The sequence below is a fragment of the Micromesistius poutassou genome (assembly GCF_964030765.1).
Source record: "Micromesistius poutassou genome assembly, chromosome: 16".
Taxonomy (NCBI): Eukaryota; Metazoa; Chordata; class Actinopteri; order Gadiformes; family Gadidae; genus Micromesistius; species Micromesistius poutassou.
The window spans coordinates 14,680,126-14,693,561 of NC_140286.1; the positions used below are offsets into that span (position 1 = coordinate 14,680,126).

Consider the following 13,436-nt stretch of genomic DNA (forward strand, 5'->3'; position numbering starts at 1 on the left):
CTCCTCCTCCTCCTCCTCTCCTCCTCCTCCTCTCCTCCTCCTCCTCCTCTCCTCCTCCTCCTTCTCCTCCTCCTCCTCTCCTCTCCTCTCCTCCTCCTCCTCCTCCTCCTCCTCCTCTCCTCCTCCTCCTCCTCCTCCTCCTCCTCCTCTCCTCTCCTCCTCCTCTCCTCCTCCTGTCCTCCTCCTCTCCTCACCTCCTCCTCACCTCCTCCTCCTCCTCCTCCTCCTCCTCCTCTCCTCCTCCTCCTCCTCCTCCTCCTCCTCCTCTCCTCTCCTCACCTCCTCCTCCTCTCATCCTCCTCCTCCTCTCCTCTCCTCCTCTCCTTACCTCCTCCTCCTCTCGTCCTCCTCCTCCTCTCCTCTCCTCCTCCTCTCCTCCTCCTCCTCTCCTCCTCCTCCTCCTCCTCCTCCTCTCCTCTCGTTCTCCTCCTCTCCTCCTCCTCCTCCTCCTATCCTCCTCCTCCTCCTCCTCCTCTCATCCTCCTCCTCTCCTCTCGTCCTCCTCCTCCTCCTCCCATCCTCCTCCTCCTCCTCCTCCTCTCCTCCTCCTCTCGTCCTCCTCCTCCTCTCGTCCTCCTCTCCTCTCCTCCTCCTCACCTCCTCCTCACCTCCTCCTCCTCCTCTCCTCCTCCTCCTCCTCTCCTCCTCCTCACCTCCTCCTCTCCTCCTCTCCTCTCGTCCTCCTCCTCCTCCTCCTCCTCACCTCCTCCTCTCCTCCTCCTCCTCCTCCTCCTCCTCCTCCTCCTCCTCTCCTCCTCCTCCTCCTCCTCTCCTCTCCTCCTCCTCTCCTCCTCCTCTCCTCTCGTCCTCCTCCTCTCCTCATGTCCTCCTCCTCCTCCTCCTCTCCTCCTCCTCCTCCTCCTCCTCCTCTCCTCCTCCTCAGATCCGTACGTGGCGGACGAGGCTGACGACCACCCCAGCCGGCGGTGGGCGGGCCGCTTCCCGCGCTCCTCCGAGACCTCGGAGCCCCCGCCCCACGGCGCGCCCAAGAAGAAGAAGAGGAGGAAGAAAGAGAAGGAGGGCGAGCGGGAGAAGGGCCGCGGCGAGAGGGGGCGCCGGGGGCGGGGCAGACCGCCCAGCCTCGCGCCCAGGCAGAGCGGCCGGGACTGCCGCGTGGAGAAGCGGGAGATGCGGGTGCGCGACCTGGGCCTGGGCTTCGACTCGGACGAGATCGTCCTCTTCAAGTTCTGCGTGGGCTCCTGCCAGTCGTCGCGCACCAACTACGACCTGGCGCTGAAGGCGCTGCTGCAGAACGGCTCGCTGCCGCGCCACACCGCGCGCAAGGTCAGCGGCCAGCCCTGCTGCCGCCCCGACCGCTACGAGCCCGTCTCCTTCATGGACGCCCAGACCACCTGGAGGACCATCCAGTCGCTGTCGGCCGCCAGCTGCATGTGCATGGGCTGAGCGAGGGCCCGGGAGGATGCTGGGATGGAGGATGCGTTCCCCACAGAGGGCGAGTAGAGGAAACTACAACAACAACAGCGACGACGACAACAACAGTGGAGTCTGCCTGTCGGCCATTACTCATGACATGAACGGAGCGACAGCGAGCGGTAGAAACGCGGCGCGGCGCTGCAGGTTCCAGGCGGCCCCCCCCAGGGGCCCCCCCAGGGGCCTGAGGGAGACAGAGGGGCCCCACACAGCAGCACAGCAGCCCATGGAGGAGCCAGCATGGAGGAGCCCCCCCCACCCCCCGCCCCTTATAAGGAGAGGACAGCAGGAGGAAGTGATGGAGGACGCTGGCGGCCCCCAGGGAGGGTCTTCCTGGGGAAGGAGAGCTCTGGGTGGCCCTCGGTCGGGGAGAGCAAGAGTTGGAAGAACAAAGACCAAAGGGGGGGAGGGGGGGCAGTGGTCCAGGAACAAAAGCATTGACTTATATTCTCTCTCTCTTATTCCAAAGATTGTTTTTCATACTGAACCAAATGGCTCTTCGTATAAGCCAGCATTACTCATGAAACACTCATAAAGGGAACGTGATTTATAGTCGTGCACGAGGAAGGAGGATCCAAAAGCTGTTTTGAATGGGTTCACTCTCTTGTGCTTTAAGTATTTTAAATGTTTATGTTCTGTATCTCTAAGAGAAGAGAAGACTCTGGTCCGAAAGATGTTGAAACTCCATTATTGTGGAAGAAATATCTTTTCTTTCACACAATACCCCCCCAAAACAAGAGAACCAGTACATTTTATAGGATTATTTTTTAGTGCACTCAACACAATGGATGCTATGCATCCTCATGCATTACTGTATAGTACAAAATATATTTATTTCTTATAAGTTATTTATTTATTACTGCTTCATCTGAGAGCTGTGTCTATGAACCACAAATATTTATTACCAAGATCGTATCAGCCTTGTTGTTTTTGGTTACTTTATATTTATACATATACATATACATATACATATACATATATATATGTATATATATATATATTGTTTAAAAAGTGGCTGATCAATACATCCACACCGGAGGTCAGCCCAGGTCCAAAGTGTACTGGACCCAAAACAAGGAGCTGTACCTACAGAGATGGACCAGTCCATTCAAAACACACACAGACAGAACGGGACTGACCAAACCCACACCCCCGGGACTCCGACTCCCAGGAGCCTGTGTTCAGTCAGACCCCCCCCCTGACGCGGCTCCGGGCGTCCTGACAGAACCCAGGGGAGAAAAGTGGTCCAAAAAATAAAACCTGATCAAATAAGAGCAAGTGCTGTTCACGTCATATTTTGTTAACACTAATTTATTTGTTATATTATAATTTGTGTATTGGAATACCTCAGGTGTGTTTATATATACAGTATATCTATACGAACAGCATTTAGAACGAAAACAAATGCTACCAGTGGGACATCACCAGTCCTCCGGGCCCCAGGGTCCGGGGATCCTCTCGTTTCCAAAGTTCAACAACTTGACACCAACATGACATATGTGGGCTTAATAAGAGTAGATTTAGAGTCTTAAGATTCAGATTGGTTTACTTCATTTTATATGGATCAATGTGCCTCATTGACTCAAGCCATTTCCCTCAAAGATCGTACTGTCTTATCTTATCTACCGTTCAAATTCTCCAGGTAGCAGAGAGGAACTCGGTTAACAATACTGTCTGTCCCTGGTATAATTTTCTGTGATGCATTTATGTTGAATAAAGTTTCTGAAGAGCACTTAACATTATGAGCTGAGCAAGGTATTATGTATCCAGCTTTTTCCCCAAGATTCATGATAACCTGTGCATAGCCTCCTAATATTTGAATATTATCATAATGTTTTTTTTAGAGATGCATGTTTATTTTCGTTATATTTGACATAATTTGACGTTTCATAGAGTTAATGATTAGTCAAAACAAAACACATGTGACTGCCTGTGCTATTTTGTGGGAATGACCCTCTTCTATGTTGGAGGGCCACCTTGTGGCTGAACATGATTAATGCAAACATTATATTCACCGGGAGAGGGCGTCGTGTCGTAACTATCAAATGAGCTGCAATCCTGACCTGTTGCAGACGAGGAGATCAGTGAGGAGAACACAGTCACTGCACTGGGTTGTAAATGTGATCATGTAGAAAATACAGGATTGAAGTAAAGAAATCTTCTATATAGACTTTTTGATAACAGCTTGTTAGCGGAAAATGGGTTCGTTTGCAAGTTAGTCAGATTTACACAATTTGTTTCTGGTTGCTTTTTATTGCACATAATTAAACAAACACATCATAGTGATTATCATCATGGACATAACAAACATGTAGGCTAGGCCTAATACTGGCCTTTTCATTTCCCCTTAGCCTATTTATACTCATAGATATATATTCATGTTTATATTCAGTTCCTTCAGAGATCCTGTTTCCAAAATACCAACCATTAGGCAAAACCATAAAATACTAACTTTATACGGAACATTGTTTATTTTCCAACACAGACCCCAGCCCTGGTGAGCGGAATAGCGGCAGACCAGTAGGCCTACACAGATACACAACAACCATCTCAGAAAAACGAATGACACTTGGATTCACTCAGTGAATATATCTTGCTATATTATGCTATACTGCATAATAACAAATATGCATGCACTCTGTAGGTACCCATGGGGTATATTGTACAACTATTTTACCCACTCGGTAAAGGGATGTTCATGTGTGTCCGATCTCCATACTGCTATAGGCATGTTTTTAGCGATGATACCAGAGCTCTCGTTAAATACATTTGACCGACAGAGTGGAGCTGGGCGTGCTGAAGGTGCACGTGACGATGTCCACTTTCCTCGTGAGCGCGCACTGATGGAGGGACTCCACGGAGCGCGCGGCCTGTAGCGCCTCCCCGCAGTGTTCAACAGGGGCCGATGGTGTGGGTTTGGTAACCGCTGCTGCCGCCATCTCTCCCTCCACGGCGATCACAGCTGAATGCTCCACGCTGAACGGATGGTAGTCGGGCCGAGCGGTGTCGTAGTCCCAGGCCTGCCTGGTGGTGAAGTCGGTGAAGGAGGTTCCTCTGTCCTCAGACGCCTGGTCCTCCGCGGGCTTCCGAACCTTGGCCGTGCGTAATGCCGTGCGTAATGACGCGTAGCTGGTGTCGTCGCTGTGGTCAAACAACTGGAGCGAGTTTTGTCCCACCGAGCCCACCGAGTGGCCGTGGTCCTCCTTCACCTGTCCCACGGTCCGCTTCAACCTCTCACAGCCCTTCACCAACAAGTTCTTCCGGCACAGGATGTATACCCATGGGTCTAGAATAGGGTTGAATGAGGCAAAGCGGATGGCCAGCAGATCACTCCGGTAATCCGGCCTCCCTCCAGCAGAGATATAAGCAGGACCGTACAGCTGGTTCACAAAGATTCGCACCTGGAAGACAGACACAGACAGAGGAGTCAGCCAACAGATAGTGGGGCTAAAACGTGTATTTATGAAAAGCGAGCAGGTGGCTTTCTCCACAAGAATAGAATAGGCACTTTGGCACACTTTTATAATATATTCTATTAGATTTGGACTTACCACAAGGGGGATTGAACAGACGAGGAAAACAATCGTCATCAGGATGAGAAGCCAGAGCATCTGCATCTCCGCCGCGGAGGTGACCGATGGCATGCGGGGGAAGCGGCGCCGCGCCCCGCTGCGCCCGGACGCCTCCGTCCTGACTGTGCGTGTGTACCTCTGGTTCATCCCCACCAGCGACCTGCACACGGCATAATTGCACAAAACGGTCACGGCGATTAAAACCAACATTACGCCGCCGTAGAGAAAAGAGTAAGACGCACCCAGTGGATCCGTCGCCCTCCAGTCCAGAAAACACCAAGTCCCCGGGAAGTGACGGACGTGCCTTCCGAACCCGAAACTGGGCATGACGCACAGCGCGATGTTGGCCAGGTAGATGGCGATGAGCGCGAGGCGCGCCATGGAGCGGTCTATGTGCTGCGAGTAGAAGTACGCGTGGCTGATGGCCAGGTAGCGCTCCACGGCCATGGCGCACATGATGGACATCCCGGCCGAGCCGAAGAACAGCATGGAGAAGGAGAAGTAGTCGCACAGCAGGACCCCGCCCGGCCAACGTCCGGCCACGTAGGTGGCGATCACCACCGGGCTGGTGAAGCACGTCCCCAGCAAGTCGGTGACGGCCATGCCGCACACCAGCGTGTAGAAGATGGTCTCCTTCTGCTCCTTCTTGGAGATGCACAGCACCACGATGGCTATGACGTTGCCCAGGACCCCCACCGCGAACATGGTGGCCGAGGTGACCAGCGAGCGGGACTCAAGGCGCAGCGGCGGGAACGCGCTGTGGTTGTGGAGCACCAGCGCCAGGGGGCTGAGCGGCTCGGACGCGTTGAGCTCATAGTCTTCCGGCAGCAGGACGGTGTCGTTGATCATTTCTGAACACCAAACCCAGCGCCCAGTGCTGTCCTGTGAGCCTTCACACCCCTAAAGTTTCTGGAGAACCACGGGGATACAGTGCGTATCGATGCGTAACGCGCTCGTCTCCTCTCTCAGTAGGGGGGCTGTGCACTGCAGGACGCGACCACACATCAGCCCGTGATGCCGGGGCTGATATTTAAGCGGAGCGCTTCCGGATGCTGAGGCCAGCTGCTGATGTCAAGAGAGTGACGTCAGTAGCATCACCGGGTGGCCACGGGACTATAGTGGACCCCTTCTGTCGGTAATCTTCGAGAGGAGGACGGATCAATGTTAGCCATTTGTAATAACCCAAGGCTTACAGAAGTCCCAGTGCATGGCTCTAAAGAAAAGCATAGAGGTTTAAATTGGGATGGAAGTCCAGATTCCCATTGGTTTCTGTTATTGATTTGAGAATAGCTAAATGAAACGCATCCTTCCTTAATGGAACTCAAACAAATCAGAAGAACAATATTGTTTTTATGGATTTTCTCTATAAAGCATTAACAGCTACTGCAATAGATATTATCACACACACAATTCTGAATTATCCAATTCATGGTGGCTTTTTGTTACGCAGCCAACTGTTACTCACACTTTAAACTTTAAACGTATGAACCTACATATAACTTTATAATATTAGGACATATTGTTCGCAAAATCTTAACTATTTGTATGGGGGGGGGGGGGGGGGGACAATGAATAGACAAGCAAGGCAAAACTACAACTGTAGTTCATAAATTTAAGTTTATATAAAAAAAAAACATTTAAATATTTAATTATGCAAACTAACGAAACGGCAGAGATAAATTGTGGTAATTTGCACTTATTAAAGCATCTGTTGACTATTGTTCCTGTAATCCACGTATCAATAATGCATGGCTGCTATGATTGTGCTCATCTGAAAGGCTCTATGCAGCTGTAGTGTACTCCTGGGGGGCATAGCAGTGTTGTGTTTTGGGGTGGTATTGGCGATGGTGGTGGAGGTAGGGGTAATGCCGGTGGTGGAGGTGGTGTTGATGGTGGTGTTGGAGGTAGTGCTGACGGTGGGGGTGATGGTGTATGTTGTGTGTTGGTGTTGAAGCAATACCGATATCATCACATCAACACAAGTTGTAATGTAACAATTCTGTTTTGAGCTACAAAATTGAAAAATTAAAAGAGCAGAAAATGTATCCCACACGTGAACACACACACACACACACACACACACACACACACACACACACACACACACACACACACACACACACACAAACACACACACACACACGCACACACATTAAATCCCCAAGGAGCCTTGCAGCCTGCGTAACCTAATCAGTAAGTATGAGAGGATTCCTCATAAAATACGCAGGAGAAAGGTCTGATGTGCGTTTGCAGAACTGGTGGGTTCTCTGTCTCTGTCTGCGTAAGTGGATTCTCTCTACACTTCTTCATACCTTCTATTTGCTGCATGCCCCCTGGGTGCATGTGTGGGGTTGTCCGAATGCGTTTGAGTGTGCGTGTGTGCGTGTGTGCGTGTGTGCACAGTATACTGTGGATCTGTAATAAGACTCTGCCCGCAGATTATTGCTCCCACACAGGAAATACAAAGGCATACGTGTGTGTGTGTGTGTGTGTGTGTGTGTGTGTGTGTGTGTGTGTGTGTGTGTGTGTGTGTGTGCGTGTGTGCGTGTGTGTGTGTGTGTGTGTGTGTGTGTGTGTGTGTGTGTGTGTGTGGGAGTAAGAGTGTGTGTTTGAGAGAGAGTAGCATCCTTCATATCACCCACTCTACCAGCCACAAGGTATCCTCCGGCCTGCTCTCCTCTCAGTGGTCCAAATGAGGACCTCTGGGAAAACATGCTTGCTCTTATGGATTTGAATTCCATCTCTAACAATATATTTAGTGCTGGGAATCTCAATATATTGAATTCATCTTTCTAAGCCCTTTAGAGTAAATTAAGAGCAGCTATTTCTCTTCAGTGGTGAAAACGGTTCTGGAGATCAATTGTCATGTGTCTGTACTTTACTCACAGCTATCTGGAGAAACCAGCGCAGAGTAAGAACTATTTTGGAAGTATCCAAAACCTACCCCTACCCCTTACCCTCATACCTCCCTCAACAGCCACTCCCACAAAGGATGAGATAATCAATGGGCTACAGAATCATTGTGTGTGGGAATTTGTTACTAAGTAATACTACAGGCTAAAACACTTTAGATATGTCTATTTCTAGATCGGTCCTACTTTACTGTTTTGTGTAGTATTTCACTTCTCCTACCTCACATGACGACATTGCTGCAGTAGTATAGATGGGGTTTCATTTGAGTATGACGTATCAGATATTAGTTTCATTCCCAGATGTCAACAACTCAGTGGTTGCGTCAATATATGAAATGAAAAAATATATATATATTTGAAAAAGGAAGTTTTTCACTATTTATTTCAGGGGACTTTTTCCCCAGGGCAGCTTCTAATGTGGCATCATTACACAGCCTAGTGCGAGTCCTGTGCACAGGGTTTCTCTAAGCACTTCTCTAAGTGGTCTAAGACCTTAAAGGTCCCATATTATACCACCAGGTGATTAGCCTTTACAAGCCGTTTTGAAAATCGGCCTCTTCTGACATCACAAGTGGGCGTGTCCACCTAGATGTATGACGGATAGATGAGCAACGTTTGCTACTGGCTAGGCTGGTGGACTGATCTATCCAGCACACATCTAGGTGGATACGCCCACTTGTGATGTCACTAAAACACAGGAAGAGGTAGATTTTCAAAACAGCTAATCTCACTCACAACTGGTGGTATAATATGGGACCATTAAGAAATCCTCCTACTCCTCCTCTTACATCTTTCCCTTAGCTCATGACATTTTCAATCGAGGTCAAAGAAAACCGGATGGAGAGAACAAAGGATGTAATTATCTTGACGATCCGACCGGAGCCAGGGACCTTAACGTGAGTCCCCAAAAGGATGGAGCAGTATACCATAACAGCAGTAGTACCATTCTGTTGTTAAACGCCCCACTAAACACTGCATTTTCATGATGTATTTTATTTTGTCGGTAAGGGTGTTATATCACCGCAATAAAATCACAATATCACACTGGGGTTCCCCAGACTTCAGTGATGCTTGCAGATCACTGTTGTGCCAATATTGTCAGTAGAGCACACCCTCTCGTGTGATATGGTGCTATTGCTTCATTCACCATCTCTTCTCTCTATCCGTCTCTTCTATATCCACCCAAACGCACACACGCACACACACACGCACACACACGCAGACACACGCACACACACACACACACACGCACACACGCACACCCTCACACCCTCACACACATGCGCACACATGCACGCGCACACGCACGCACCCGCGCACACGCATCTAACTCTGTTGCTCTATTGGTCCCAGTCTGTTCTGTCTGACAGAGGGCCTGGGGACAGAGAGATGTGATTAAGGAGCCATCGGCATCCATGATCGACGACGTGCTCACTAGTGACGTCATCCGGGTGATGCGTCCGTGGCATGACACGGTGTCGTGCTGTGTCGTGCGGTCACTTGATGATCCCCTCCCTGCGATTCATACCTCATAACTCCCTCTCTTCTCCTCTCTTCATCTACTCCCTTCTCCGTACTTTCTTTGTATCTCTTGTACTCTGTATTTCTTCTCCTCATCTCTTTACCTGTCTTATTGGTCAGACTCTTCTTATCTCTTCTTTGTTATAGATGTGGTGCGTGTATCTCCTGTTGGTAGTCGAAGGATGTCTGTTTGACTGTACCAAGATAGTTTCAGGCTTACTCCCCCCCCCACACACACACACACACAGACATACAAATTGTTCATTAACCATCCCACATATTCGCTGGTATCCATATCAACAATATCATAAAGAAATTGGCAAACATACAAAGTTCAATGACAAGTGTGTGTGTGAGTGTGTGGGTGTGTGTGTGTGTGTGTGTGTGTGTGTGTGTGTGTGTTTATAAATGCGTGTGTGTTTGTACACGTCCCACACACCTCGTTATCCCCACAGCTCTCCGTGCAGGGTTGAGTGGGTGAACAACACAAGGGCTTTTATCACCACAACATCTATCTGGAGTGAAATGCTCATGAAAATATCCATGAAAAACAAATCTGTGTGAGTGCTTGGGTGACGTCTGTGTTTGCAGGGTGTGGGGTGGGTTGGGGGGGGGGGGGGGCATATGTCAGAGATGTGTACCTGTGTGTAGCAACGTTTAATATCTACAGGTGTGGGACAGCTGTCAGACAGACCTTGTCCTTCATTGAGCTATTGATGCTTCTATCCAAAGCGACTTACAAGAAGTGCATTCAACCATGAGGATGCATCCCACAAAGACACAGACTGCTCCATTTTAGAAAACAAATATTTAAAACATTTTAAAACAAAATGTTTCGTGTTTGTTTCTTGTTTTCTATTTCCATGGCTCACGTTGCGGTCCAAACAGACGTCAGTGTGTGGGGGGCGATGCGGAGGTTCTGCTGTCCTGACATCAGCTGACACCTCGGCCCACCATTGTGACAGGTCAGTGTGGATTGTGTTGTGCTCGGACCCCCCGTCGTGAGGGAGTGTCTCAGAGAGTAGTGTACGGGCTGGGGGGCGGGACTTCCCCCTGTCAACATCCTACCAGCTTTGAGGGGAATGCATCCGGCAGATCACCTTGTCTCATCGATCTGCTCTGAGATCTGGTATATCTCCCTCGGAGGCCGCTCAACAGATAGGATGAGATCCACCTTCCTCTGCCTTTACAGATTCCACAATTCTCTCTTGTACTTGGATCTTTTGTCCTATCTGTCTGTCTGCCTGCTTGCCTCTATGTATGTCGCTTTTCTTTGTCTACGTGCCCACTCCAACCCTCCCTCCCTCCCTCCCTCCCTCCCTCCCCCCCCCATCCCTCCCCCGTGGTTTGCGTAGAGGTTTGCTCCACGCAGAGACAGGGTATCGTCATCCATGACGCAGGACCCTCTCCTCTCTTTATAACCTCTCCCCCCCAATGCAGGGCCAGGTGTCTGCCACTAATTGGACTTTTCAATCACATCCGCTGATGCAAGCCAGCCAACCACAGGGGAAGGCTTAATCAAATAACAGGCGCTTTCAAATTGATGTTTGTATTTCCCCCTCAACTGTTTTCATTATTGTTTTTGGGTGCCATGCAATTTCAATGTTTGTGCAAATGTAGGCTGTGCAGTTTAAACCCACACTCAAAGAGTAAATCTGTAGAGAGCTGATGTAAAATCCTAAAGTAAAATGTAAAAACCAATGGTAAAAATGCATTGGTTAATATTAATTAATAAAATATTAATTCATTAATAAAATACATGAAAACATGATAATTCTCCTGTGTAAAAATAAATACACTGATTACAGTTATTTATTTGACAATTCACTAACCAATTGACACGCACAATTAAAAGCGCAAGGATAACACCTATAACCAGACTGGACCATACTAACACCTATAACCAGACTGGACCATACTAACACCTATAACCAGACTGGACCATACTAACACCTATAACCAGACTGGACCATACTAACACCTATAACCAGACTGGACCATACTAACACCTATAACCAGACTGGACCATACTAACACCTATAACCAGACTGGACCATACTAACACCTATAACCAGACTGGACCATACTAACACCTATAACCAGACTGGACCATACTAACACCTATAACCAGACTGGACCATACTAACACCTATAACCAGACTGGACCATACTAACACCTATAACCAGACTGGACCATACTAACACCTATAACCAGACTGGACCATACTAACACCTATAACCAGACTGGACCATACTAACACCTATAACCAGACTGGACCATACTAACACCTATAACCGGACTGGACCATACTAACACCTATAACCAGACTGGACCATACTAACACCTATAACCAGACTGGACCATACTAACACCTATAACCAGACTGGACCATACTAACACCTATAACCAGACTGGACCATACTAACACCTATAACCAGACTGGACCATACTAACACCTATAACCAGACTGGACCATACTAACACCTATAACCGGACTGGACCATACTAACACCTATAACCAGACTGGACCATACTAACACCTATAACCAGACTGGACCATACTAACACCTATAACCGGTCTGTAGTCTGATAATGTGGAACCATATTCCATTCCTTGGCCCAGAGGAGATGATTGTTATGCAACTGGTTGATCCTCACAGCCTCGCTGACTCTCCCTACTCCGTGATGAGAATGTATTCGGACCACTCGAGGCAGGACTCTGGCTCGTCTGCTTCACACGAAAGCCTATGACCATTACCACTCCGTGTCACGTCTCCTGTGGAGCGCACAGCCCATCAAACCCTGGCTAAGAGGCCATTAGTCTGCTCAGAGGAGGCTTTAATGTATCTGTCGAGCTACCTATTCATTACCTATAACTATGAATGAGCGGCGGTAAATTACCTCATTCATATCCTGGAGGATTCACCAGCCGTCCTGAATAAAGGTTATTCTTTGTTCAAATATATATTTTTCATAAGCGTACATTTATATTTTTTATTAATTTAATTAATTTTTACTTCAATTTATTTTTATGAATGCAACAGAAATACACACACACACACACACATAAAACATGTTGTGCAAACCATAGGAGGACTGAAAGAAAAGCCCTCTGTCAAGTTCAGTGAGTGAGTGCCACTTGTGTTTGTGTGCCAGTGTGCCAGTGTGCGCTTGTGTTTGTGTGCCACGGAGTGTGCGCTTGTGTTTGTGTCTCTATTGTGTGGACCTCGTCTGGAGAGCTCAGCCTTTGTGTGTTACATGATGACAATATTTATTCTTTCTGCTATTGGAGACACATAAAGTCACATAATGTCTTCAAACAAATCTTTATTTGGATAAAACCTTCATCTGTACAATTATTAATGAATCCTGTTGTTTCATTTCAATAGGATTTCAGTTTCAGTTCAGATATTTTATTTTATTTTTATTTTTATTTTTATTTTTTTTTTCTTTCAGGTTAATTGCAGCACAGTTTCTGTTAATAACATAAAATATACTGTTAACATAGCAAAAAAATAACATTTACATAAAATGAAGGATTATTTTAATAACATGTACAATACTGTCGATAACATTTAAGTATAACCTTCATGATACTATAATTGGTGCAGTACTTATGGGATAGTTGAGTGAGTAAGTGATGGCATTAATACAATTATAATATATATAATGAGGACATGTAATGTGATATTCAATTGAAACAGCCATTTCAATTGTCCATGGTTCTGCCTGCCTCTGTAATAAAAAAAACAGTACATTTTAAAAGTCTCAAAGATTGAAAATGCAAAGGGCAAATTCATCCAGCAGCCAAAAGAGACAACCTATAATTAAGAAGGGGAAAATGCCGCACTGGGATTAATCAGGAATGGTTCTGGAGTGGTGTTAAGAACACACTTGTAGTTTTAATTTGCCTATTATTCTTATTTGGTTATTTGCAGTTGATCCCTTGACAACATCCACACACAAACACACAATGTGTTACTGGTCTACCGGTGGGGC

General features: G+C 47.6%; 2 protein-coding genes across 2 annotated transcripts in view; one reads left to right on the forward strand and one right to left on the reverse strand.

The window, feature by feature from the left end:
* Window positions 1-1,404, forward strand: part of LOC311360680 (uncharacterized protein) — a gene marked incomplete at both ends in the record, with an annotated part of 8,876 nt that extends 7,472 nt beyond the window's left edge. Inside the window, one exon of the mRNA XM_084480794.1 lies at window positions 884-1,404. Within this exon, the coding sequence (XP_084336920.1) occupies window positions 884-1,404 (521 nt within the window). The remainder of the gene's footprint in view (window positions 1-883) is intronic.
* Window positions 1,405-4,190: 2,786 nt separating this feature from the next.
* ptger4c (prostaglandin E receptor 4 (subtype EP4) c) lies at window positions 4,191-5,852 on the reverse strand (the record flags this gene model as incomplete). Its single annotated transcript, XM_084480795.1, has 2 exons — window positions 4,191-4,832; window positions 4,983-5,852. 2 exons carry the CDS (start codon window positions 5,850-5,852, stop codon window positions 4,191-4,193), a joined length of 1,512 nt encoding a protein of 503 aa, XP_084336921.1.
* Between the last annotated feature and the right edge of the window lie 7,584 nt (window positions 5,853-13,436).